This window comes from Bactrocera oleae, chromosome 5 (assembly GCF_042242935.1).
Source record: "Bactrocera oleae isolate idBacOlea1 chromosome 5, idBacOlea1, whole genome shotgun sequence".
Lineage (NCBI taxonomy): Eukaryota > Metazoa > Arthropoda > Insecta > Diptera > Tephritidae > Bactrocera > Bactrocera oleae.
The window spans coordinates 13,569,257-13,597,039 of NC_091539.1; the positions used below are offsets into that span (position 1 = coordinate 13,569,257).

General features: G+C 38.5%; 3 protein-coding genes and 1 long non-coding RNA gene across 9 annotated transcripts; 1 reads left to right on the plus strand and 3 right to left on the minus strand.

Annotated features, from left to right (window-relative positions):
* Positions 1-1,962: 1,962 nt before the first annotated feature.
* Positions 1,963-15,753, minus strand: LOC138857312 (angiopoietin-2-like). 6 transcript variants are annotated; one of them, XM_070109673.1, is made up of 8 exons: positions 10,217-10,506; positions 10,074-10,151; positions 9,995-10,014; positions 9,197-9,280; positions 5,139-9,119; positions 4,995-5,078; positions 2,440-3,030; positions 1,963-2,377 (listed from the first exon to the last, which is right to left on the minus strand). In XM_070109673.1, the coding sequence occupies exons 5-8, from the start codon at positions 5,330-5,332 to the stop codon at positions 2,293-2,295; spliced, it is 954 nt and encodes a 317-aa protein (XP_069965774.1). In that variant the 5' UTR covers positions 5,333-9,119; positions 9,197-9,280; positions 9,995-10,014; positions 10,074-10,151; positions 10,217-10,506; the 3' UTR covers positions 1,963-2,292. The 6 variants fall into 6 exon arrangements, with proteins under 6 accessions (XP_069965774.1, XP_069965775.1, XP_069965772.1 ...); XM_070109674.1 differs by lacking the exon at positions 9,995-10,014 and having other exon boundaries at positions 9,197-9,273; XM_070109671.1 differs by lacking the exon at positions 9,995-10,014.
* Positions 12,705-22,997, minus strand: LOC106614245 (angiopoietin-2). The gene is made up of 5 exons (XM_070109693.1): positions 22,874-22,997; positions 17,025-17,154; positions 16,881-16,964; positions 13,294-13,884; positions 12,705-13,231 (listed from the first exon to the last, which is right to left on the minus strand). Exons 1-5 carry the CDS (start codon positions 22,995-22,997, stop codon positions 13,147-13,149), a joined length of 1,014 nt encoding a protein of 337 aa, XP_069965794.1. The 3' UTR covers positions 12,705-13,146.
* LOC138857313 (uncharacterized) lies at positions 16,448-16,872 on the minus strand. Its single transcript, XR_011396407.1, has 2 exons — positions 16,788-16,872; positions 16,448-16,688 (listed from the first exon to the last, which is right to left on the minus strand). It is a non-coding gene; the product is annotated as an uncharacterized lncRNA (long non-coding RNA).
* A 3,151-nt stretch (positions 22,998-26,148) lies between the features above and the next one.
* Positions 26,149-27,462, plus strand: LOC106614246 (MORN repeat-containing protein 3). The gene is made up of 4 exons (XM_014229872.3): positions 26,149-26,736; positions 26,788-26,972; positions 27,033-27,119; positions 27,190-27,462. Exons 1-4 carry the CDS (start codon positions 26,262-26,264, stop codon positions 27,334-27,336), a joined length of 894 nt encoding a protein of 297 aa, XP_014085347.2. The 5' UTR covers positions 26,149-26,261; the 3' UTR covers positions 27,337-27,462.
* The last annotated feature ends 321 nt before the right edge of the window (positions 27,463-27,783 follow it).

Genomic DNA, 27,783 nt, shown 5'->3' on the forward strand with positions numbered 1-27,783 from the left:
TCAAAATTAATTAATTTATACCCTTACAACTTATACATTGACTACCATATACGCATACATACATATTGGATTGACCCATCTAGATAAGGTTGTAGAAAAATATATTCTTTTCTTTTTCAAGCTTGGTTTTCAATGGTTACTTCCAGTGGAGAATACCCTCTAGACGGGAATGGAAAAGAGATTTAGTATGGGAGGGGATCTCAATATCAATCTGTACAGACGGGTCAAAAATGCACTACGGAGTAGTGACGGGGGTATACCCCAAGGATTTTAATATCTCTATATACATCCGTCTACCAAACCCCGCTAGCATCTTCCAAGCGGTACTACTGCTTGGCATAAAAAAGGCCTGTGAAGTTCTACTGAATAAAAGAGTGTATCACAATGACGCATCAAGCGCTAATTAAGCTAAAAGGGGCTGACCTCTTACCTACCTATATTCTCCCTTACAATCCCGGCCTTCTAATGATTTCGTTCAGATTGGAACAATTACAGTAGGTCAACAACCACGCCTGCTTCTCATTTAAAACAATTTTAAACTTCTGATTCTGTAACTTCGCAGGATGAATTTTAAACACATTCTTATGATTTGATATATAATTTTTTTTATTTATTAATTATATTGACTTTTTATATAAAAAGATAAAAATTATCTACTTGTATAGTATGTATGTCCGCCACCGTTCTAAGCTACCTTTGGTGGAGAGGTAGCCAAAAATCGGTTCAACCGTTCTTGTGTTATAAATAGTATAACTAACACGACATTCTTTAATATGCATATGTATGTATGTAAGTATGTATACATGTACATATATAGATTGCAAAAGCGAAAAAATTTATGAGATAATATGAACTAGTTTGTTCTTCAAGTTTTTCTATTTTTTATAACAATGTTATCTAAATATATATGTTACATATGTACATTGTCTTATTTTTGTTCATCATATTTTTTACGTTAAAAGTTAAAAATATTATTTAACTATCATTACTAAATATTAAGTTAATACTTAAAGTGCACATATGACTTTTTTAATTAATTAAGTTGTCTAATTAGGCAGGATTCATTAAATTGAGCGAATTGTTTAATAAAACGAGTATCGTTTATTTGATTCCCCGGTTAATTGATGCATGGCAGTTAGCGAAGCACAGAAAACATATATCGAAGGAGTAGAAGTGCAAGGAGTGGAAGTGCAAGCAATGACTATTTCATTGGTTTAGATCCTATACATGTGTTGACAAAGCGAGTGCCGCAAGCTCTGTTAGTTCACGACTATGCTGTAGGAAATGAAAATGTTTTTAAGGAGTTCGGTATTAAAGATGATAATTTAGTAACCTTATCTCAAATGATGATACATTTTCAAGTGAAAGGGTGTGCTCGAACGTGCGTGGCCGCAATAGTATACATATTTTGAATTTATTTTACATCTCATTTTCTGCACCGAAGCTATAATACCCTTCACAAATAAAAAATAGTCCATACAAGAACTTGATTGCCGTGGACAATAAATAATGCAAAATTTTGTAAAGATATCTCGTAATACAAAATATTATCAAATATATATATCGGACTAACCTTTTACTTATTTTAGTGTAAAAATTTAGTTATCCAAATGTGTTCTAAGCCTTTATTTATGGCAATCTTACCAGTTAAAATTTTCTTTCAGACGGCAACACTTCTTTTAAAAAATTTCAATAAAAAGATTTCTCATAATTATTGTTATTAAATACAAATCTAATTAAATTTAGTTATATGAGAAAAACTATGCATATGGTAACACTTTCTGAAATTATCCTAAAGAAGAATATTTCTAAAACATCTTTAGTTTGCAAAAAATCACTTTTAATCTATAAAATAGGTAAAATATTACACATTGGTTAGAATGGTAAATAGGTGGCTACGTCGGCAGTAAGGAATACAATAATACAATACGTATAGCAATCTTGCATTTTTACATTCTTAGCTTGTAGTAATCTTCTGACTTGTTCTTTTTTTTTATTTTCAAACAGGTGGCAACGTTACAACTTTTTTAATCTTCTGAATATTACACCAATCAAAAAAAGCATCTCAGTTTAACTCTTGGTACAGGCTTTAATATTTAATATGGTACTGTAAGTGTGGCGGAATTTGTTGCGCCACACAATTTGATTGTTTTTACTAACGTTTTCATATAAAAGCCAAAGTCCAGCTTCTTCGGATCACTAAAGTAACGGAAGATTTAGCTGGGGAAAATACATAAAATCGACATTGAAAAAAATAAAACGTTGCGAAATGATAAAAATCCATATTTGTTTTTAAGGGTAGAAGAAATCATCCCATACATCTTCGCTACTACATATTTGCGGTTCCAACGCAATGAAAAAGTCGTTCGATAGATTTCTGTAGAGCATAGAACAGAGATTCAGATGAAACTTTGTTAGGAAATTATTCAAGTTACATACGGTGTAAATGTATACAATTTGCAAAAGCTTGTCGGGTACCACCAGCCACGATTATTTTTCAGCCCACACTCGTCATCGACAGAAAAATTAAAATCGTCCTCAATATAATAGTTACCTGCAGCACCGATGTAGATTGCATGTCCTTGTGTACCGTAAATCTTGTAATTTGATTTCGCATCCTTAATGTGGAATTCATCTAAGAAGATTTCTGTATGAGTTGTTAGGTCGACGATGAGCAGAGATTGCTTTGCACGCCTTGTCAGCTCATAGAGTCGATCCAAACCGATGAAATAGTCGGTACTCGCATTTCCAAAGCCAACTTTAAAGTCATTGTAGCTTCTTTGAAAGGTGCCTTTCGCGCTCTCATGATTGCGTACCACCACGGTCCACGTGCAGCATCTTGTTGAGTTGCTCGGTGAGCATTTTGTCACACAAGTTGCATTCATTGATTGGAATCCCGGTAAGTGTAGTTCGTATATGCCGTCTCTATATTCTTTACCGAGGTAGTATTTTGCTTTTGCACAGTCGCTTATGACAGGTGGCAGTACCCTATGTGGGGATGTTGCTGTACAGTTGAACTTTCTGTGCAAACTGTGAAAGGTAGAGAATAAGTTTTATTTTGATTTTTACTAAATTTATGTTACCTACTGGAAATACCTACTGAAAATCAATAATACATAGCAGTCGCCTTATCTTATGCGAAACCTTATAGTAATAACTAAAGTAGGAGTCTCAAGTTACTACTTCAGGGATAGCTACAGATGGAAGAAAGCAGCATTTGCTGGTCCAATCTTTTGATCTCATCTGATTGAGATAAGAACGGCTGACACTTCTACCAGCAGTTCTCCTTGACGTAACAGTTAGACAATACTGTCTTTTGCTTGAGAAACCTTGGAGCGGCGGTGGAGCCAATCTTAGATATTTGAATTAAGTATCCACTGCGGACGTCTTTCAACCAAGTGGTGTGACTAGAGTACATAAATCCAATAGCAGCAGACTCAAAGCTCTGTAAGTTCAGGGGACCTGATCTGGTATTGCACTATTTTCTCTTTGGACTTCAAGTGAGCTCGTATTAAGACAACAAGGAATGGGGTTAAAGAAATATCTGGGAATGTTGGAAATATATTCCTTTGGTGAAATACTAAAGTTTAATAAAAAGTTTGCCTCGTAGACGAGAAGGAGTTTTGAATATAACAGCAACAACAACAACTACAAAGTTCGAATTCGACATGAGTGTTTTATTTGCACTCGTCGATGCTGCGATCTATACTTTGCCGTCAGGGGAGTCAAGACTGGCCAGTCACTGTCGCTCCTTTTTAGGTCAGCGCTTTGTAGAAAAGTACACATTTTTCTATAACTGTATAGCGATTGCATTTACCTTTCTGAAGTATCCTGAAGAAGATTGTTTGGCGGATATGATCTTACATTGTTTCCTCGATTAACTTCATCAGCTCTACTTGCTTCAGTTGTATTTAAAAGAACTACGAAGACACACAAGCGCTGTAATGCCTTCTGCATTTTATTACTTTTTACTTTTGAACTGTGACTTCTTTGAAATTCTGATAGCAAAATTGTTGATGTGGTCAACTCAGACAGCTGTAGATGTATGTATGTATGTTATAAATTCAGTATATGTATATAATAATCTCAGTTTCCACTTTCAATATTGCAAACCGCATTAATTAATTATCAGTACTGCAGCGCTTTTAAAAATAATTCCTCTTTACTTCAATTTCTTTAGAGCAATTCCAATAAAGAAATATAGTAGAACTGAGGGCAGTGAGAAGCGGAAAGGGGAGAATTTTCTTGGAAGCTCTCCATTGGTTCTATTTTCAGCTTGTAGCGTCTTTCAAACAGAGGCAACTGCTAGAGGCAGAATTACTGCTCCACTGTAATGCAGCCTGCTTCACAGAGTGGAGTAGTTCTCATAGTTTGAAAGTTTCACTCGCCGAATATGTGATATCTTCTTATGAAAAAATCTTAAACAATAAAATTAATTTAATTCTTACCCCTCTTGTACCCTCATGGAAGACGCAAAATTGGTGTCAATTAATGAGAGCCTCTGTTCAGACTTAGTGTTGAAAACCTGTCATCTGATTAGATTTGAAAAATATATTGTACATACATTTACCAGCATGTTTAATATAATCCGGGCAAAATAGACGTTTAAAGTTACATAAATTTACAACAAGTTGAAAAACGTTAATTTCGGTTGCAACAAAGCTAGAGTACCCCTCGGATAACATTCTATGCCTATTTTTGAGAAGATATCTCGGCAAACAATAAAGTTTTCCATACAAGGGCTTGATTTTGATGGTACAGCTTGCATGTCAGCTACAGCATATATGCTATATTGGTCCGATCTGCAAAATGTGTTCAGATACTAAAATGTTGCCTTTGAGAAAATTTGTGCTTAATTTCGTGAAGATAACACGATGTTTTGTGAGTATCCTCCTACTTACTTCGGAGTTGATTGGCATATGGCTGTCTGATGGCGATCGTCTGATGTGAATGTTCTTAATGTGGGTAAATAAAAACTTTTAGTGCATACTTACTTTTGATTCACATTCTCAGCTGTCTTTACATTTTGCTCCAACTGTAAAAAACATTCCTCGAATTTTTTCTGCTTATTTTGGATTCTAAATGTAACACAGTGTATATTATTTCATAAATCCGAGTATTATTGCTATTTCCCTTACCTTAGTAATTTATTATCGAAATCGTTTAATTTTGTTTCGTGTTTATTGACCAAACTAATAACATTTTGAATTTCATTTTCAACATCTAAATATATTGCGAACGGCTTTTCTTCATTACTTTTACCGTAAACCATTGCCGGCATCAAAATGATGAGGAAGCAGCCGAGGACCGTGTATTTGCGTGAATTCTGCATTTCGCATTGTTTTCCAAAACCCGACTGCGTACTGTAAGTAGAATTTTTAATACGTATAACGGTTTAATCAGAATATGAATATATTTCCTGTTATCTTTCTATAAAAAAACACTTTGTAAGCTATTGTTTTATTTCACTCCTTCTTTTAAGAGTTCATCTTTTGGTTCGCTGTGTTCATCTTCTCGCAAAAAGACGCAAGCCTTTAGCGTTATCTCATCATCAAACCATGGGAAACTCCTTATCGTTTCGAGTATATTAATTAAATTCTACCGTCACAAGTTATGTACTAATTATATTCATATATTCTATTCATCCTCTTACATAAGAGCGAAGAAAAATTAATTCTCCACAACGCGACTCACATTAGATCTCTCTGTTTTTTGAACTGCTGCGAACAACTGTACTAAGTGTAAGTACCTCTTTAATATTTGGATTATATTTTTGAGAATTACTGTAATTTTTAAAGCGAAACATCTTATGAATCGTGGCAACAGCGCAGGCAGCTTGACAAAAATCAGAGAAGCATCAATATTCATAAAAAAAATTAAATATGCGAAAAAAACAAATCTTTGACTACGATGCGAGCCCGAGCTTCGTCCAAGCTCCGAATATGTGTTTACCACTCACACTATACATATTAATAGTAGCATGGTCGATGTCGGCTTACATGGGGCTACGGACCCCTTGAAATCAGCCCACAAGCTTTACCAAATTTACTTGTGTGTTTGCGATTGTTGTCCTACTGGAACGTCCAAACAAGCTGTGTTTCATCACTGGCATATGGAAGCATGGTGTTCTGTAGTATTTCGACATAGTCATAGTCACTTGTCGTGTTCTCCTTAATCCAATAAACTGGTCCCACACCTTGCCATGAAAAGCACGCCCAAACAATGATGTTTTCTTCTCCATGTTTTACCGTTTTTGTTATGTATTTCGGCTGGTATTCGGTACGTCTACCTAGCATGTCCACGGCACTTTTCTTGGACTGTGTGCTCCCAGGTCGTGATCGTGCAAACGCCAGCGTAATGTTACAATACTTGCAGGTACATTAAAGACAGCCTTTATCTTGTAGCAGCGGCAAATGAAAACTGCTTTGAGTACCGGACAATGGAATCGACTTCTCTTACTGACAATGCTGGCTTCCATGCCGTTTTTTATTACTTGGTTGGTACCTGATAGTATTACGTACTATTGTGGGTGAGCAACTAATAATATTTTGGACTTCGACATAAATTTTGCACTAGGAATTAATTTTTTTTTATCAAGGCGCTTCTTGGACATACAGTTCTTATTTTTCGACATTGCCAAATCGAGAACAGTAAAATTTTAATCAAGTTACCGTTATTTTCAAATTTTCACAAAGATTTTCAAGTAATTTTAATTTTTTTCGCCTTACTAAAATTTTGACTGACCGAAAGAGCTTTACACATAAAAAATTTCGCAATTTTCCCAAAAAAACATGTAAAACATGTAAGGCAGGTTCTGGAATCCGAGTGAAACTGGAATTTAAAATAAATACAAAAACGAATGAATTTGGTTTTGGTGTTCTGAAAAAAGAGAAATTTGTTCATTATTGTTCTCGTTGTTATTGCATCATATAAATTAATGAAAGCTTTAAAAATATTCAAAAAAATAAATACAACAAAACAATAATAACATGTAAGGAAGGGCTAAGTTTGGGTGTAACCGAACATTTTATACCCTTGCAACTGACAAAGATCAATATATCATTAATTCGAAATTCAAATTCGAAATTTAATAAATAACGAAAACCATTTATGTAGTATATGAGAGTTTGGGTAATTCGTTTATTTGACATATTTTCGTCACTAATTATGGTATTTCCAATATTATATATTAATTTTGCTAAGATATCATATTTATGGACCAACGCCGTATATATAAAGCCATAAGTGATTGTCCCGATTTAATCTATTTTCGGCATTACCACATATTATTTACAGAAAAGACGTTCTCTCTGTTTCTTTGAGCGATCTCACATACCATCAAAAAGATAATATATAAGTATTAAAGTCAACCGGATGTTTGAAAATCCTGATATTAGTTATATGAGGTTGGGGCAAGTCTTCACCATTTTAGGCACAAAAATGCACCATTATAAGAAAAATTCATCCACTTCATTTTATTAAGATAATGCTGACTTTATACGTCAGCCGAAAGTTCGAAAAGCATTCTATTACGTACATGAGGGCTAAGAGAAGTATTCACCTGCGGTTTGCTCCAAATTCCAATTAAATATATCATACATTGAATGATAATTTAGGACAATCATGGACACTGGGTCCCCATTTTCGGTATATGGGGGTTGAAAAGTTATGGCCCGATTTTGATAAATTTTAGACTTGAGAAGGCATATTTTGAAGGCAGTACACTGCCCAACAAAGATGCTGTTGCTGCTGTAGAGCTGAGAAAAATAGAGCATGAGCCCATCCGCAATCCCGCGCAACAATTGAAGCTCTGCCTATCCACTTTATCGAAGATTTTGCGGAATAATCTTGGTTTGCGGACTTATGTTACAAAATCCAACTCGTGCAAGGATTAAAGCCAAACGCGTCGCAAGTTCGGTTCAGCGATGAAGCTCACTTTTGGTTGAAATGCGTTAATAAACGAAATTGTCGCTTTTGGAGTGATAATAATCCAAAAGATATTATTGAGATTCCGTTACATCCTCATCACACCTTGTCCAAAAAGTTAAGTAAGTTCTGTACCTTTTTCGTGCCTGAATCGGAGGATGTTGATATTGCGGCCCTTTGGTTTAAACAAGACAGCGCTACGTGCCATACAGCCAACGAAACAACAAATTTATTGAAGGAAACGCATTATCTCGCATTGTGAACCTGGGGTGTGACCTCGTGTCAATTAACACCGCTGGACTATTTTTTATGGGGTTATCTGAAGTCGCTTACGATTGACGTCTTGGAAGATGACATACGGTCCCAATCGCTGCAAAAAGTGGTCGAAAATTGAGCCTCTCGGTTTAAATTTATTTTACATGTCCACTCGAAATTCATTTTGAAAAACAATTTGGAAATTTAATAGTGAAAGTGAAAGATAGAACACCAAGTGTTAGATTGAAAGTGAATTTGCTTGAAATTCACTCGGAAATGAATTACAGAACCTGCCTGAATAAAAAAGTTTGATCACATAAGTACATATCTTTAAAGAATGCCGAGTACTACTACTAGATATAAATATATATCAACTAGCTGATGCTAATGAAGTAATATTTATAACCGTTCATTTGTTCACATAGGAAGCGCTATTGACCTCTTTTGATTACCTGTCGACGCAGAGGTGTCAGAACATTGGATTACCTGGTGCTGTTTTAACGACAAACCGCATATTAAGATACCTGATTGAGTAAAAATTAGGATGATATGTCAAGATTTTAATGGAAGCAAGTATCAAAAGAAAGCGGAGGAGAAGGTGATTATACACCATGATTGAAAAACCAAAAACTTACAAATTTAAGGACCATTCATGAGAAGACCACCGCCGGTGATCAACAACCCAACGATGATCTCACTAAATGCACTGATTTTATCAAGAAATTCACTTAGCGTTAAAAATTCTGCGAAACATAAAGATCCATATTTATTATTATTATTAATTAACTAGAATTTCAACATATATTTTTTATCTTTATATTGTAGTACCAATATTCTCCTTCTCTCTTTTTGTAACATTCAGTGCATTGTCAATCACTTTTCATTAGCTACGACTATAACGATGTTGATGATGGTAATGATTTCTTCTGTGTTGCCAACTGAATATTTGAAATTTCGCAATTATAAAATTTTTATAAAATTCCTTCTTTCATATTAAAATTAATAAAATTCTTACCTCTCTTGTACGTGCATGGAAGATGTCACATTATTGTAAACTGATGAGAGTCTTTGTTCAAACTTTGTATTAAAAGCCTGTAATCTGATTTAAAGCAATCGATTTTAGAAATATTTATATGTAATTAGGTATGTTTGAATTGTAACTGTACTTTTGTTAAAAATTATTATTCTAATGAGAATATAGCATCAACCCCTTAGTTCCAATATTCCGTCATTAAGAGATGTCTAAATTGGTTTTTAAGTGGGAAAATAATAGAAGGCGGTTGCTGGTCATGAATATCACTCCACAATGTCTTAACTTTGAGCAAGAATTTTAGCAATATTTTAACGTTTCTTAAAACCGAAAGCATTTTTCGTTTTGCATCTGTTGTTTTTTTCTTTTGAGATACTAAATCCGTTCAATCGCCGATGTAACAGACAGTCCTCGTTGCCGTAATATTGCTTCCACCACTAACCCAACACGGCATCAAAAATCTATATATGACGTATGTATGTAGATAGCCAAGATAGTTGCTCTCATCATTACTACTATTTGAGAAGAGGGCCGATGTTGTTTGTCGTTGATAACAAGAAATACAATTTGTACCGCCGGAAGCTCAACTCTAAGTAATTGTCCAAATTTATTTATTTTAAAAAACAGTCCAATGACTCATTCACTCTTCCACGAATTCAAACTTTAAATTTTAGATTGGCTCCACCTCAATATAATTGAAATTTCGCTATATACTTAAATGTTTCATGAAATATGCCGATGAACATTAGTGAAGTAATTAGGATAGAAGTAACCAGGTCCTACCTGAATAGTTCGCGTGATCCCTATTTACAGACACGAATGGTTTTATGAACTAAAAACAGAACTCATCGTCTGTACTTACTTTTTTTCCAGGGCAGTCATTAAATTTAGCTCCAACTTCAAACATTGTTTTTCGATACTTTCCAGCATATTTTGAAGTCTATATGCAACACAGATTATATTATTATGTAAACAGTCCTTTACATCCATTTTCATTTTACTTACCTTAGTAATTTATCATCGAAATCGTTTAACTTTGTTTCATATTTATTGACTAAACTAATAATATTTTGAATTTCATTTTCAACATCTAAATATATTGCGAACGGCTTTTCTTCATTACTTTTACCGTAAACTATTGCCGGCATCAAAATGATAAGGAAGCAGCCGAGGACCGTGTATTTGCGTGGATTCTGCATTTCGCAGCGATTGCCAAAACTCGACTGCATTGCAGTATGCAGAATTTTTAATATATGTAACGGTTATTGAAACTGTTATCACAATGCGAAGTTATCCCGCATTATCTCTCTATAAGAAGCGCTTTTATAAGCTATTGTTTTAGATTACGCCGTCTTTACAGAGTTCATGTTTCAGTTCGCTGTTATGTTCGCGGTAGAACTCACGAGTCTCTCCCATTATCTCATTATCAAAGCTCGGGAAAAGACCTTATCACTTTCGGGTTCAAAATTAATTAATTTATACCCTTACAACTTATATATTGACTACCATATACGCATACATACATATTCGATTGGCCCATCTAGATAAGATTGTAGAAAAATATATATGCAAATTGGACCATGAAAAGTTATGAATATAGCGATATCCTGAATCAGTTCAAAACAAATCAAAATAGATCAGACTATATCATCCCAAGCAAGAAAATTTTATATATTATATAATAGAGAGATATTGACTTTTTATATAAAAAGATAAAAATCATCTACTTGTGTAGTATGTATGTCCGCCACCGTTCTAAGCTACCTTTGGTGGAGAGGTAGCCAAAAATCGGTTCAACCGTTCTTGTGTTATAAATAGTATAACTAACACGACATTCTTTAATATACATATGTATGTATGTATACATGTACATATATAGATTGCGAAAGCGAAAAAATTTGCAAAAATGGCATCCGTTATTTCTTCAGGAATAAACGAATAACTGTGCAAATTCTCACGTCTTTCCGTGCTGTGGTTCGGACATTCTGCGGGTACATAACGAAATAGCGTTTAATTTTTATATATGTATGAGATAATATGAACTAGTTTGTTCTTTAAGTTTTTTTATTTTTTATATATGATATCTAAATATATATGTTACATATGTACATTGTCTTATTTTTGTTCATCATATTTTTTACGCTTAAAGTTAAAAATATTATTTAACTATCATCACTAAATATTAAATTAATACTTAAAGTGCACATATGATTTTTTTAATTAATTAAGTTGTCTAATTAGGCAGGATTCGGTAAATTTAGCGAATTGTTTAATAAAACGAGTATCGTTTATTTGATTCCCCGGTTAATTGAACCAAAAATTGTGCAATTTTTGAAGTGCAATTACCCGGGAAATACTGTAACGCCAATAATAAATTATCAGATCTCTCTCTCTCTTTCTCTCTCTCTCTCTCTCTCGGGGATGGTGAGAAATCTATAGTATTTAGTGTTTGGCTAATTCATTCGACAGATTCCTTAAAAGTGTGCATAAGCGATCCTAAAGAGTTCAAGGCGATCTGTGAGTGTTTATGCTGGTTCAAGGTCGACGCAATTTAAATCTAAGTCTGGATCTTTGCTTTTAGGGGCATACATTGATCTTTTTTTTCAGCTTAACTGACTTTATGTATCTCTTTTTCTCATCTTAATTAAGTGAATGCTTTGGGTGCTGTATGGCATGATATTTTGCATTTAGACGACTGATTCGAATTATTTTTCAGGAAAGCTAACTTTAAACTAGAAGATAAATGTCATAAAACGGTTTGTTCGTAACAAGGAGTATATCATGATTGTGCCGAGGCGAAGCAGCAGTTTGGATCTCATTTTAATATATGAAATAAGCTTATTAAAGAAATGTTGTACCTCTTGTTGCCCTGGGATTTTAGTAATGCATGGCAGTTAGCGAAGCACAGAAAACATATATCGAAGGAGTAGAAGTGCAAGGAGTGGAAGTGGAAATGAAAATATTTTTAAGGAGTTCGGTGTTAAAGATGATAATTTAGTAACCTTATCTCAAATGATGACACATTTTCAAGTGAAAGCGACACATTTTCAAGGAAGGTGCGTGGTCGCAATAGTATACATATTTTGAATTTATTTTGCATCTCATTTTCTGCACCGAAGCTATAATACCCTTTACAAATAAAAAATAGTTCATACAAGAACTTGATTGCCCTGGACAATAAATAATGCAAAATTTTGTAAAGATATCTCGTAATACAAAATATTATTAAATATATATATCGGACTAACCTTTTACTTATTTTAGTGTAAAAATTTAGTTATCCAAATGTCTTTTAAGCCTTTATTTATGGCAATCTTACCAGTTACAATTTTCTTTCAGACGGCAACACTTCTTTTAAAAAATTTCAATAAAAAGATCTCTCATAATTATTGTAATTAAATACAACTCTAATTAAATTTAGTTATATAAGAAAAACTATACATATGGCAACACTTTCTGATATTATCCCAAAGAAAAATATTTCTGGAACATCTTTAGTTTGCAAAAAATCTTTTAATCTACAAAATAGGTAAAATATTACACATTGGTTAGAAAGGTAAATAGGTGGCAACGTCGGCAATAAGGAATACAATAATATAATACGTGCAGCAATCTTTCATTTTAACATTCTTATCTTGTAGCAATCTTCTAATTTTTTTTACATTTTCAAACAGGTGGCTTTATTACAACTTTTTTACTCTTCTGAATATTACACCAATCAAAACTCCTGGTACAGGCTTTAATATTTAATATGGTACTGTAAGTGTGACGAAATAAGGTTGCGCTACACCATTTGATTGATTTTACTAACTAAAAGCCAAAGTCCAGCTTCTTCGGATCACTAAAGTAACGGAAAATTTAGCTGGGGAAAGTACATAAAATCGACATTGAAGAAAATAAAGCGTTGCGAAGTGATAAAAATCCATATATGTTTTTTAATTCTGGAAGTAATCATCCCATACACCTTCGCCACTACATATTTGCGGTTCCAACGCAATGAAAAAGTCGTTCGATAGATTCCTGTAGAGCATAGAACAGAAATTCAGATGAAACTTTGTTAAGAAATTGTTCAAGTTACATACGGTGTAATCGCATAAAATTTGCATAATCTTGTCGGGTACCACCAACCACGATTATTTTTTAGCGCACACTCGTCATCGACAGAAAACTCAAAACTCTGATCAATATAATAGTCCATTGCAGCCCAGAGGTACTTTACATGCCCTTGTATACCGTAAATCTCGTAGTTTGATTTCTCATCCTTAATGTGGAATTCATGTAAAAAAATTTCTTTATGAATTGTAAAGTCGACGATGAGCAGAGATTGCTTTGCACGCCTTGTCAGCTCATAGAGTCGATCCAAACCGATGAAATAGTCGGTACTCGCATTTCCAAAGCCAACTTTAAAGTCATTGTAGCTTCTTTGAAAGGTGCCTTTCGCGCTCTCATGATTGCGTACCACCACGGTCCACGTGCAGCATCTTGTTGAGTTGCTCGGTGAGCATTTTGTCACACAAGTTGCATTCACTGATTGGAATCCCGGGAGGTGTAGTTCGTATATGCCGTCTCTATATTCTTCACCGAGGTAGTATTTTGCCTTTGCACAGTCGCTTATGACAGGTGGCAGTACCCTATGTGGGGATGTTGCTGTACAGTTGAACTTTCTATGTAAACTGTGAAAAGTAGAGAATAAATTTTATTAAGACAGGAAAGGGATTAAAGAAATATCTGGGGTAAGGTGTGAAAGATAGTAATGTTAACGAATTGCTGGGTTTTCTAAATATGGCGTTAAAACTTTTCTCTTCTGACCCCTTTTGGTTAAACGCTCATAAAAGCAAAAGCCTTGATATACAAGGTGCGTTCCAAAGAAAACAGTAAAAAAGTAACAAAGTAAACTCTAGTGGTGCCATCTATATGTCGACTAGTGCGTTAGAATCTTCTATCCTTTATCGACTTCTAGTGAAAATTTCATGACATTACATCTATTGGAAGTGAAGTTATTGCCTTTTAAGTATCAGTATTTTTTTGTCATCGGTGCGAAAATGAGTTTCGAACAAAGAGCAAACATTAAATTTTGTTTTAAAATTGGTAAAACTTTTACCGAAACGTTTCAATTGATGAAACAAGTTTATGGCGATGATTGCCTATCCCGTAGCAGAGTGCACGAGTGGTTTCAACGTTTTCAAAGTGGTCGTGAGGACATAAATGAGAAATGAGCCGAAACCCAAAAAATCGAATCTGGAGAAGTCAAAAGTGAAGACAATGCTGATTTGTTTTTATGATTCCAAGGGTATTGTCCACAAAGAATTTGTTCCACCCGGCCAAAACATTAATGCGGTATTCTCCCTTGGAGTTTTGAAGCGTTTGGTGCGCCGTATTCGACGTGTTCGGCCCGAATATCGCGAAGATGGAAGTTGGCGTTTTTTACAATCAACCACTCCCCGTATTCACCTGATATGGCACCGTGCGACTTCTACCTTGAAAAATGCATTTGTCGATGAAAGAAAAGCGTTATGCAGACGTGGAGGCCATTCAACAGGCTTGCACCGGCATCCTGGCGGCTATACCAGGCAACTAGCTAAAATCCTTGTTCGACATGCTTTTGGACCACGCAAAAAGCTGTATTAAAGCAGAAGGAGACTATTTTGAATAAAATTAATTGATTTTGCCGATAAAACCATTTGTTCTGTCTTTTTTTTTTTTAAGTCCGGTTTACTTTGGAACGCACCTTGTATGGGAAGTAGTCTTATTTTCCGATGTACCAATAATTAGTTTGATCAAACCAGATGGAAAGTTCTATGCTCACAAACAACTCACTGCAAAGAAAAAAACTAACTTTACGTGGCCAGTAGAACACGTTGGGCATAACTTGTAAGATTGGGGATCTTTACTTTCTTGAAGCCGAGCCATTAGTAGGAATAAACACATACATTTTCTTATCTGGAAAGATAGAAGTTCGTTACTGAAATAAATATTTTTGTGCACCGCAGCCCAAATGCCACTGTAAAGTTGTGATAAAATTATTGATATTATTGATACTGTAGAGTTGTGTAAGAGTAATTGTACAAAAAAAACATCATTCCCACGCAATCCTGCGACCTTAAACCCATACAAAAAAGAAAAGTAGAACTTCGATGAATTTTGAGAAGGAATGTTGGAACTATATTCCTTTGGCGAAATACTAAAGTTGAATAAAAAGTTTGCCTCGTAGACGAGAAGGAGTTTTGAATATAACAGCAACAACAACAACTACAAAGTTCGAATTCGACATGAGTGTTTTATTTGCATTCATCGATGCTGCGACCTATACTTTGCTGTCAGGGGAGTCAAGATTTTTGACTGGCCAGTCACTGTCGCTTCTTTTCAGGTCAGCGCTTTGTAGAAAAGTACACATTTTTCTATAACTGTATAGCGATTGCCTTTACCTTTCTGAAGTATCCTGAAGAAGATTGTTTGGCGGATATGATCTTACATTGTTTCCTCGATTAACTTCATCAGCTCTACTTGCTTCAGTTGTATTTAAAAGAACTACGAAGACACACAAGCGCTGTAATGCCTTCTGCATTTTATTACTCTTCACTTTTGAACTGTGTAAATATGAAAGACTACTGGTAGCTACAGATGGAAGGAAGCTCTTATTTATGGTTTCATACTCGAGTTATCAAGAATGCAAGATTCTTAATCTGGTCAACTCAGACAGCTATATATGTATGTATGTATGTTATAAATTCAGTATATGTATATAATAATCTCAGTTTCCACTTTCAATATTGTAAACCGCATTAATAATTATCAGTACTGCAGCGCTTTTAAAAATAATTCCTCTTTACTTCAAATTCTTAAGAGCAATTCCAATAAAGAAATATAGTAGAACTGAGGGCAGTGAGAAGCGGAAAGGGGAGAATTTTCTTGGAAGCTCTCCATTGGTTCTATTTTCAGCTTGTAGCGTCTTTCAAACAGAGGCAACTGCTAGAGGCAGAATTACTGCTCCACTGTACTGCAGCCTGCTTCACAGAGTGGAGTAGTTCTCATAGTTTGAAACCTTCACTCGCCGAATATGTGTTATCTTCTTATGAAAACATCATCAATAAAATAATAACAATAAAATTAATTTAATTCTTACCCCTCTTGTACCCTCATGGAAGACGCAAAATTGGTGTCAATTGATGAGAGCCTCTGTTCAAACTTAGTGTTGAAAACCTGTCATCTGATTAGATTTGAAAAATATATTGTACATACATTTACCAGCATGTTTTATATAATCCGGGCAAAATAGACGTTTAAAGTTACATAAATTTACAACAAGTTGAAAAACGTTAATTTCGGTTGCAACAAAGCTAGAGTACCCCTCGGATAACATTCTATGCCTATTTTTGAGAAGATATCTCGGCAAACAATAAAGTTTTCCATACAAGGGCTTGATTTTGATGGTACAGCTTGCATGTCAGCTACAGCATATATGCTATATTGGTCCGATCTGCAAAATGTGTTCAGATACTAAAATGTTGCCTTTGAGAAAATTTGTGCTTAATTTCGTGAAGATAACACGATGTTTTGTGAGTATCCTCCTACTTACTTCGGAGTTGATTGGCATATGGCTGTCTGATGGCGATCGTCTGATGTGAATGTTCTTAATGTGGGTAAATAAAAACTTTTAGTGCATACTTACTTTTGATTCACATTCTCAGCTGTCTTTACATTTTGCTCCAACTGTAAAAAACGTTCCTCGAATTTTTCCTGCATATTTTGAATTCTAAATGTAACACAGTGTACATTATTTCATAAATACGAGTATTTTTGCTATTTCCCTTACCTTAGTAATTTCTTATCGAAATCGTTTAATTTTGTTTCGTGTTTGTTGACCAAACTAATAACATTTTGAACTTCATTTCCAACATCTACATAAATTGCGAACGGCTCTTCTCCGTTATTTTGACCGTAAACTATTGCCGGCAACAATATGAAGAACAAACAGAATTCTACATTTCACAAAAATTTCCAAAACCCGACACCATACTTTTAAAAGATATTGTTTTAGATTACGCCGTCTTTACAGAGTTCATGTTTCAGTTCGCTGTTATGTTCGCGGTAGAACACACGAGTCTCTCCCATTATCTCATTATCAAAGCTCGGGTAAAGACCTTATCACTTTCGGGTTCAAAATTAATTAATTTATACCCTTACAACTTATATATTGACTACCATATACGCATACATACATATTTGATTGGCCCATCTAAATAAGATTGTAGAAAAATATATATATATATATATTTTTTTTTTTGGGGGAGGTTGAGAAAAATGCCTTCCGCATCGTCATTGTGTCGTCACAGCAATGGTATGTGCCACTTGCAGGTCACTAAAAAACTCTTCTCTAGGGAACCGTCGCCCTCCGTGGAACCGCTTTCGCATTACTTCAGGGTGGCGTTCGATATTTCTCGTCTTAAGACTTACATGTTATTACCTGCGTCCAGGTCCCGTTTTTTAATCCGTAGTACGTTTTCTATATAATTTTTCACGTTCTTCCAATTTTCCTCGTTTTGGAGCATGACAGCTATGATGTTATCCGCATTCAGGGTGCCGACCAAAGTGTAGAGCCTATTTCGCTGCGTTTGCCAGCGTGTGCATTTGAAAAATGTATGTTCAGCGTCGTCCTCGATCGGGTCGTTGTATATACAGGACGGCTTTTCGACTTTCCACATTTTATATAGATACTTCCTGAAATATCCATGCCCGGATAGCATCTGAGTAGTGTAGAAATCCACCTCACCATGTTCCCTGTTAGACCATTCTTTTATGTTTCGGATTAGCCTGGCCGTCCATCTACCGTAGCGTCCTTGCTCCCAGCGAGCTTGCCATTGTTCCAAGGTGTTGATCTTTATTTCCTCTTTGGTAGCGGCAGCATCTGTTCCTTAATTCTTCAACGTCCACATTTTCTTTCGTTCAAATGCTAATAAGTCGATGGGTGTGTTTCCGGTTATTACATATACAGCTTCGCCCGAGACTGTACGGTATGCCGATGCTACTCTTAGAGCAGCTGTACGATACACTTTTTCGAGAGTTTTGCGTCGATTATTTTTTCTTAATGTGTCTGCCCATAACTCTGCTCCGTAGAGCAAGACAAAACAGTGTTGTCTACATCAAAAGCTTCCAATTTTCCTGTCTCCGTCCTCCGATATAAGACATCAGCCTGCTCAGTTGGCTGGTTATTATGGACGCTTTTTTCGCAGCGTGTTGAATTTGTGCCCAGTAGGTAAGCCTGGAGTCTATCTTACCCCCAGGTAGTTGACAACCTTTTGTGTCCTTAATGTTTCTGTTGTTGTCCTCATGTCTACTATAGTCGGAATATGCTTCTTTGTTAGCAGTACCAGCTCGGTTTTTTCAGTGGCAAGTTTGAGACCTTTCGCATCAAGCCACATTTGTGCTCTGATCATCACCTGATTTAACTTCCTGCGCGCATCTTCGGTGTCTCTCGCAGTGATTATCGCGGCAATGTCATCTGCGTAGCCAACAAGATAAGTATCGTCGGGCATATCGAGGCTTAATATGCCGTCGTAACCGACGTTTCAGAAGTCTGGGCCGAGGATTGATCCCTGCGCAGCTCCGGACGTGACCTTCAAGTGTCGTGGTCCTTCAGAGGTTTTATACAGCAAAACCCTGTCTTCCAAATAGCTTCTCACCATTATGCTGAGATATGCGGGTATTTTAAATTTTTCTTCTAATGCTTCAATCATGTTTTCCCATCGAGCGCTGTTAAAGCCGTTCCGAACGTCAAGGGTGGCGAGTAAAACAACTCGTCTGAGTTTATTGCATCCTCTGTGCGCTTCTTCTACGCTCCTCACGACATTCTCAATAGCCCCCAGTGTTGATTAACCCGGTCTGAAACCGTATTGTTTCGGTGATAAACCGCCTGCCGTCGTGATTGCTTCTTCTATCCTCGGTTTCAGCATTCTCTCGAGAAGCTTACCTACTGTGTCAAGCATGCAAAGAGACCGGTATGCTGATGGACTATCTGGATCACGTTTTCCTTTACTAATTAACACGAGCTGTTGTTTTTTCCAAATTTCTGGGAATACGCCCTCTTTAAGACAGGTATTAAACAATCCAAGTAGCACGTTTGGGCGGCTTTCGGCGATTATTTTTAGTACCTCTGCTGGTATTCCGTCTGGTCCGGGTGCTTTGTTGGGATAAAGTTTTTTGCCGCCGTTTGCAACTCTTCGATGGTGAAGAGGGGTGCGTCGTTGGGTGGTTCCGTCGGTCTTATTTTCTCGGCTCTTATTTCATGTATGGGAAATAAAGCATTCAAGATTTTATCCATTTTATATGCGTTCACTTGGGGGGGTGGGGCCCAACCAGTTTTTTCATAACGACTTTATACCCTAGACCCCACGGGTTTATGTTTAGATCATTCCGAAGCTATTCCCATTTTGCTTTTTTGCTAATTTTGATAGTCCGCTTTAGTTCCTTCTTCGCGGCGTGGAGATTATACATTTACGCTCTTCTTAACTGAGTAATGTTCTCTGTCTACCAGTATGCAGCGCGTTTTTGTCTCCTGCTTTGGCTCCGAGGCATTTCTTTACTACATGCTTGGGTGATTAGCCTCATTACCTTCTGTACGTTTTTGGGAGGTCATGCTTATCAATTTCTGAGATGAGTGTCTCGCTATTAAGTTTAGATACATTCCCGTTTCTTGTGGTACCGTGTAAATTGTTCTGGGTGATTGTGTTTTGGGTGTCTATTTCGAAGGTTATGTACTGGTGGTCACTGCCAGTGTAATGCTCCATAACCTCCCAGCGCTTTACTATGCTTGCTATGCGCTCTGACGCTAGTGTGATATCTGGTGTAGTTTCTTTGCAGCCTGGTCTCCTAAATGTCGTTGCTGCTCCAGTGTTGAGTACCATAGCGCCGAGGCTGGCAGCAATGTCAAGTATGCGCTTATCTCTGGAGTCAGTATTTCGCATGCCCCACTCAATAGCTTTTGAGTTAAAATCTCCTGCTATTATAAAGTCTCCTCCGATATCTCGGTCTGTATCTTCTATGCTGTCTAATTTGGCTTGGAAGCCCTGAATATTGTCGCTGGGGGTTAAGTAGCAGCTTATTATGGTGCAGAGGTCGCATTTGGTCCAGGCGAAACCGTTCCCGATTCCTCTACCTGGAGTGGCTATTTTGCTACTGGGGGGAAGCCAGGCCGCGACAGTGCCGCTTTTGTCTTCTATCCATATTCCACTCTGTTTCCTTTTGTACTGCTCGCTTATAATGACAACGTCGTAATGGCGCTCCGTTGTCATTTGAGTCAGGAGTGCGTCCGCAGTTTTACTTCTGTGCATGTTGGCTTGGAGAACTTTTATTTGTCTACGAAGTCTTTAAATACTGTGCATTTACTTTGGTTTGTTTGGTCTTGTGCATATGCAGCAGGTTGGAAGCTTGTTGCACTCTTTAAGCCTGTGTCCTGGTTCGCCGCATTTTATACACATACCTTGCCCTCTTCTATCTGGTCCCTTGCAATCCCAGGCAAGGTGTACTGGTCCGAAACAGCGGAAACATCTTTTAGTAGTCTCCTTTAGTCGTAGTCTGCAGCTGATCCATCTAATTTTGATTCTCCTCTGTCTTAGCAATGTATCTGCTTTAGCACTTGGCAATGTAATGTATGCTCTGACCTGCTCTCTACTGTTGGGTTAGGTAAGGTTAGGTTAGGTTAGCGGGTCGATCCTAAGAAGGATCACACTTGGACAGCTTAAACGCCGGTCCGTTGTGGTACCCAAAACTCCTATGAGCCGGATCAATAGACCCTTACATGTCGACAAAGCGCTTTGTGCCTGTGACAAACTTGTTGAGATGGCCAATATCTGTTTCGGCCAGATCTTCTGGACCGCCAAAAGTATGATTGCCGAGATGTTTCAATCTCAACCTAGTAAAGTCCGGACAATGGAGGAGAAAGTGCCGGGATGTTTACACTTCACCCTCCTCCATACAGCTTTGACAACTGCCATTGGGTAGTATTCTAAGCCGCACCGCATGAGTTCCCATTGGACAGTGCCAATGAGAACTCCTACCATGGCGGCGAGGTGAACTTTGTTCAAGGCGAGAAGATCCCCCGACCTCCTGCGATCCACTCTCGGCCAGAAGGATCGCGTGGTCGCGCAGGAGCTGGTCGCCGCGAGGTCCATTGGTCCAGAGCGAGAATGCAAGACGTTAGTGGAGAACCAACTCGATCCCATTCCGATGTGAGCGGAGCAAGGGTACCCCCCTGGTCAGCTCATCGGCCTTGCAATTCCCAGCGATTCCGCTGTGACTAGGTGCCCAAACGAGCCTGATATTGAAGTAGCCTGATGCTAATTCTAGCGAGGACAGACACTCCTTGACCTTTGAATGCACGGTTCGCGCACTCAGGGCTTGTATTGCCGCTCTGCTGTCGAAGTGAATGATCACCTCTCTAAACGAAGCTACACTACGTAACAGTACTTCTACTGCCAGCTTCTCTGAGCCTAATAGCACACGAAGCAATGCACCTACCGGCAATGTCCACGGGTGCTATATTTAATATAGCGTTGAGAGCTATCGTTAGTGTGGTTCGCAGTGCACCGGAGATTCCGATGAGCGCCGCTCTTTGGACTCGCTCAAGCTTTTTAGCCAGGGTAGTCTTTTTGAGCGCCTTCCACCAGACGAACACACTATAGAACAGTATTGGCTTGACTACGGTTTCGTAGAGCCAGAACACCACCTTTGGTGAGAGTCCCCACCTTTTCCTTATAGCTCCCCTGTAGCAGTATAAGGCGACCAATGCCTTCTTGACTCTCTCCTCGATGTTCGGCCTCCAAGAAAGCTTTCTATCCAGGATGAGCCCTAGGTATTTCACCTTATCAACAGGTTGAAGACGTGAACCCCCGAAGGAGGGGAGAGGCACATTTGGGATCTTATACCTCTTAGTGAATAAAACCATTTCGGTTTTACTTGGGTTGACGGCTAGGCCGCTTCTGTTTGCCCAGTTGGATACCACGTTTAAGTACCCTTCGGTGAGCTCATAGACGGTATTCAGGAATTTACCTTTAACCATAAGAACCACATCATAAGCATAGGCTATCACTCGACAGCCTTGCTCCTCGAGTTCTATAAGTAGGTCGTTTACAACCAAGATCCAGAGCAGAGGGAAGAGTACTCCTCCTTGCGGAGTTCCCCTATTTACCTTTCTGGTTGACTTAGCACTACCCCACTCCGCTACGACAGTTCTGTCGCAGAGAAGACTGAAAATGAGGTGTTTGAGGTTCGATTCCACTTCAAACTTTTCGAGGGCTTTAACCACGGCCGAACGTTATTGAAGGCCCCCTCGATGTCGAGAAAGGTGCCCACTGCAAATTCCTTTTGCAATAGCGCTGTCTCCAGCCACGACACTACATCATGCAAAGCAGTGTCGACCGACCTGCCCTTGATATAGGCATGCTGCGCTCGTAACAGTTTACCCCTCGGTATTCTGCACCTGATGTACAGATCCATAAGTCTCTCCAGCGTTTTCAACAAAAACGAGGATAGGCTGATGGGTCTGAAAACTTTTGCACCGACATGAGAGCTTTTACCGGCCTTCGGAATGAACGCAACCTTAACCTGTCTCCAGGCCTTCGGGATCTTCATCCTCCAAACTCCTCTCCAGCAGTGCGAGTTCCGCACCATCGTCCTTATCGTCGACGCCAGCCTCCTCGGACAGATGCTCGAGACTGAAGACGGATCCGCCATCACTTGACGATCCGCCCCCCGTGCTCACCGCGTCCGAGAGGACAGGGTCGACGTCCATTTTCGAGAGGGGAACTTTCCCACTCTCTTCCACCCCCGCAGGAGGCAGCGGGCCATCCGCCCTGGCTTCTGTTGGGAGCATCTTGAGAACGACTCTCTCGAAGCCATAGCTTATGGCCCCCTTTGTGACACTGAGAGGAGCGAGGGACTCCTTGTTCAGGAGTATCAGCGCTTGCCGATATGGTGCCTCGGTCCTCTCCAGCCTGATCACCCTCCAGTCTTGGGTGGGGAGAGATGGGTTGCAGTACCGCAAGTTCTCTTCAATTTCGGCCGGGGTGGAAGGTTCGGCCGGAAGCCAGACCCGAGCCCGAGGCCGCATCGGGAGATCCGATTTGGCCACCGCCTCGAGCCTTTGGGTGGAGAGAAGTTTATTTTTGGGTCAGGAACTGGTTCTCCAAAAGCGCTCTCTATTGCTTCGATCACTTCTTACTTTGTCGTTAGGGAACCGAGGTCTCTAATCTCCACTGTGGTCTTTGGTTTAAGGTCAGCTACTGATGCGCTCTCTTTTAATGTACTCTTAAGAGATTCGAAGAAATTCGGGCTTGCCACCTAGCCTTTTTCTAGCTCCAGTAAAAGTGCAGCTTCCTTTTGTTGGCTTAATAATGACAGCTTCCGAGAGTCTTTTTGGCCTGATTTTGGCGTTGGCCTTTTCTATGGCTTTCTTGAGCCGCCAGTTTTTGTGGAGCCCTTTGTCGATTTTTGACGCTCGTCGAGTTTCCTTGGCTTCTTCGGCATCACTGTTTTCCACTGCTCGGCTTCTCCTTTTCGGGGACATGTAGCGGTGCGTGTTTCTGCAGGGCTGGTGGCCCGTCGTTTGAATGTGGTAGCCTGGGGCGTTGTCATCGGTTGATAATTAGTTTCGGCTATAGGCTACGGTTTATTCTCTGACATCATCCAGTTCCTTAGATAGCTTTTAATGATGTCGAAAAGCTCTTCCATTGCCTGCTTCATTTTTTGAACGATGGCTCTGCACTTTTCGAGGGACTCTTCTTTTGCCAGTCGCATTTTGTGCACGAACTCCTGTCTCGGGGACTTTTGTGGGGTATAGGCTATTTTTGCCGATGTTGGAGTTTTGTGTTCCGTCATTGGTCTTTCCAGGATTGCAGCTAAAATCGTCGTTGTAGACTCGGTCGGTACCAAGTTTTCTTGGCGGGTATTCGCGCTCTTTTGGGTCACTGGGGTTAGTTGTGACACTGGCGATCGCAGAACCCTGCTGCTTCTACGAAAAACATTGTTGTATTCGTCGTTTTTGTTGTTCTGTTCCTCTTGTTGTGATTTCCTTTCGCTGTTGTCGTTTTTCTTGTTTTGATTTTGGTTTTGAGTGTTCATGTTCAATTGGGTCTCCGCTGCAAGCCGCTATCGCCACACGTTGAACAGTCGCCCCGACAAAGGGCCCGTGGTTGTCTACACTTACGGTAGATCACGCGAGGGTTGACACAAGTCCTCATGAGAGATTGTGTTCAGAGCCAGCCGGACGCTAATCAGGAGTTCTCTCAACTGAACCTGTACGACCAGTTTAATGGTGACGTGCTTTGAACGTACTTGAAGACCTGCCAGGGTTTTAACGAGACGGAGGCGATTGTGATATTAGCCTACCAGCCATTTTAGCAAGGTATCACCCTCGCGTACTGAAGTGGCAGGTCTCGCAACCTGTTGCTACAGAGTATAATAGTTTTGTTCACCTAACGGTTGTTTGTATCACCTAAAACTAATCGAGTTAGATATAGGGTTATATTTATATAAATGATCGGAATGATGAGACGAGCTAAAATCCGGATGTCTGTCCGTCCATCCGTCCGTGCAAGCTGTAACTTGACTACAAATTGAGATATCTTTATGAAACTTGGTAGACATGTTTCTTGATATCGTGAGACAGTTGGTATTGCAGATGGGCGTAATCGGACCACTGTCACGCCCACAAAACGCCATTAATCAAAAACAAATAAATTGCCATAACTAAGCTCCGCAATAAGATACAAGACTGTTATTTGGTACACAGGATCACATTAGGGAGGGGCATCTGCAGTTAAATTTTTTTTTAAAAAAGGTTTAATGTGCATATATCCTAAACCTCTAATGCTATAATAACAAAATTCACTGGAAGCAAATGTTTTTAGCACTTCTATTGACGGTGTGAAAATAGTTGAAATCGGGTGTCAACTCCCCATATAACGGTACTGTTAAAAACTACTAAAAGCGCGATAAATCAAGCACTAAACACGCCAGAGACATTAAATTTTATCTCTGAGGTGGTATGAGATGACTTTATAAGAACCGCGTTCAAAATTAGACAGTGGGCGTGGCACAGCCCACTTTTAGGTGAAAACCCATATCTCGATATCTGCGACTACAACCACGCCTATTTCCCATATAACACCATTTTAAATTCCACTTGATTCTTTCACTTTCCACTATGCATATCAAGCAACAATGATTATATCGGGGTAAAACTTTGCGTGAATAATACGTTTAAAGTATGCCACCTTGTGACCAAAAACTGTCTAAATCGAACCAAAACTGTTCAAGCCCCTAAGTACTAAATATGTCGACCCCAGTGCCTATAGTTGACCTTCCACCGAAAATATCAGTCAATCCACAAAGAAATCTCAAACGAGTATACCATTTGACTTTGCGAGAGTATAAAATGTTCGGTTACATCCGAACTTAGCCCTTCCTTACTTGTTTTTGTCTAAAATAGTTTAACGATGCAAAATTAATAGGATATTAACTCCATAATGGATTCGTCAACATTCAGTTGCCACCTGTTCTGAAATTATATTCTAACTCGGGTTAATATACGAAATATACAGGTTTACAAAGGTGTGTAAATTTTAGAATTACATCATTCAAATTTTTGAGCTTAAAACTTTAAAATGCAAATGTCTCAAAAACCGTAAGTCTGCGCCAGCTATATGTATGTATATATATTCTTAATCTGGTGAACCTACGCCCATACCTATTTCAATCCTGAATTCGAAAGATCCCAACTACTGGGATTCTGACTGAAATATTTTTTTCTCATTTCGAGCTGATCCGTTCGACAGTCGGTTCAACCGGAAAACATGCGGAATTTTATACGGCCTGTATACTCGTATTCGTCAAATGTTTTCGAAGAATGTGCTCAACAACAACTTCGAACCGATCATATCTGTATCGCTTTTATTTTTCCTTCTAGAAACGTCAAACACTTTGTTTAATTTCTTTTTTTGATGGAACTTTCTTTTTACTTTTGTTGATATATCTATTAGAGTAATTCCGCTGATTCATGGTAATGGCGCAATGTAACACATGGGACAAACCGCACGGCGGCTGCGTGCAGACTTGTGAACGCAAGAACAACATCAAGGCCGAGAGCACTGGCGTGCGAGCAGCCTTTTTTTATCCAGCCGGCGGCATCTACAAGGGTTACTGGTTACGCAATCAACATCACCGCTATGGCGTTAAGGAGTCGCAGAAGCATTTCATCTATGATGGTCAATGGCGTAACGGTAAACGTCACGGTTACGGTACAATGCGCTATCGTCTGCCGAATGGCACGGCCGAACGCTTATATGTGGGCGAATGGCGTGACGACATGAAATGGGGCGAGGGCAAGCAGTTTTTTCGTGATGGCGTCTACTATGGTTGGTGGGAGAGGAATCGACGTCATGGACCGGGTGTCATGTGGTACAAAAATGGTGCCATTTACATGGGCGAATGGGAGGCAGGCGTAAAGCACGGCATTGGTGTCTACTTTTATCGTCAGTTGTGTATTTGAAATTTTTGCGCTCTTTTTCATTGTTTATTGTTAGAAAATGGCAATCGTTATGAGGGACACTTTGCGAGAGGTTTCAAGAATGGTGAGGGCACCTACTACCACATGCATACTGGTCAAATACAGAAGGGCATGTGGGAGAATGATGTGTGTAAGGCGTCAATGGTCATTGATGAGTTCCGCAATCAGGTTGACAGTCCAACGCCTTATCCCATACCCAAGGTGATTTGTTTTTGATTAATTTAGAGAGCTTGATTGAAATCTTAATCTGAAATACAACAGCTCGGCCTGCAAGATCCGGACAAATTTGTTTGTCAGTTGTTCCAACACTATATTGCCAATGCATTCAAGCCAGCAAAATCATTCAATGTAAGTCCACATTTTTATTAATCAAAAATAATCTCTTTTGAGACCATATTCTCTCGCTGTTATATTTCAGGAGCTGATTTGCCTTAATTTTGCACATAAAATGAAGAATTTTACCAGATTCGAGCCGAAAACAATATCAAACTCAAAATTCAGTTTCGAGGTCAAGCTTCCTTGTACATGTAAAAAGGTTGAACAACTAATTCATCTGAATCTTTAACACCAATCCTTTAAATTCAACTACAAATAATATATAATATATAATTGTTATTTTGTCTAAAAAAGCATTTTAGAAACTAATCTCACGACTGGTCTATGGTTAGACTGGTAGTCTCACACTCGAAAAGCACTTTATCTCCATTCTTAATGTAAACTACATTGACTGAAAGTGAACTGTAGGTTCCATAGAATATCATAGGTACCTCTTTTGGTCGCTCGTAGCCAGAGGCAGCCTTAGAGTTCAGAGTAGCAACGCGGACTCACATAACATCTGATGTCTTAACGTCAGATTAGGTATTAGATGGCTACATCGTTTGATTATGTTATACCTGACTGAAATGGATCAGATAAACTTATTTCAGCAATGGAATCACTTTTCCAATTTAGCGTACTTGAGTTAAATAATTTTGTATAACTAGACCGAAGTTACTCTAACGTTAAAGTACCA

What these genes read in the sequence shown, in the direction of transcription:
- LOC106614245 (XM_070109693.1), bottom strand. Translation starts at nt 22,997, where the DNA reads ATGGACGTCGACCCTGTCCTCTCGGACGCGGTGAGCACGGGGGGCGGA. An exon ending in TTCGATAAGAAATTACTAAG is followed by an intron (nt 16,965 to 17,024) that starts GTAAGGGAAATA and finishes TGTTACATTTAG; the next exon opens with AATTCAAAATATGCAGGAAA. An exon ending in GCTGAGAATGTGAATCAAAA is followed by an intron (nt 13,885 to 16,880) that starts GTAAGTATGCAC and finishes TACTTTTCACAG; the next exon opens with TTTACATAGAAAGTTCAACT.
- LOC138857312 (XM_070109672.1), bottom strand. Translation starts at nt 5,332, where the DNA reads ATGCAGAATTCACGCAAATACACGGTCCTCGGCTGCTTCCTCATCATT. An exon ending in GCTGAGAATGTGAATCAAAA is followed by an intron (nt 3,031 to 4,994) that starts GTAAGTATGCAC and finishes TACCTTTCACAG; the next exon opens with TTTGCACAGAAAGTTCAACT. An exon ending in AAATTGTATACATTTACACC is followed by an intron (nt 2,378 to 2,439) that starts GTATGTAACTTG and finishes TATGCTCTACAG; the next exon opens with AAATCTATCGAACGACTTTT.
- LOC106614246 (XM_014229872.3), top strand. Translation starts at nt 26,262, where the DNA reads ATGGTAATGGCGCAATGTAACACATGGGACAAACCGCACGGCGGCTGC. An exon ending in CGCCTTATCCCATACCCAAG is followed by an intron (nt 26,973 to 27,032) that starts GTGATTTGTTTT and finishes GAAATACAACAG; the next exon opens with CTCGGCCTGCAAGATCCGGA. An exon ending in AGCCAGCAAAATCATTCAAT is followed by an intron (nt 27,120 to 27,189) that starts GTAAGTCCACAT and finishes GTTATATTTCAG; the next exon opens with GAGCTGATTTGCCTTAATTT.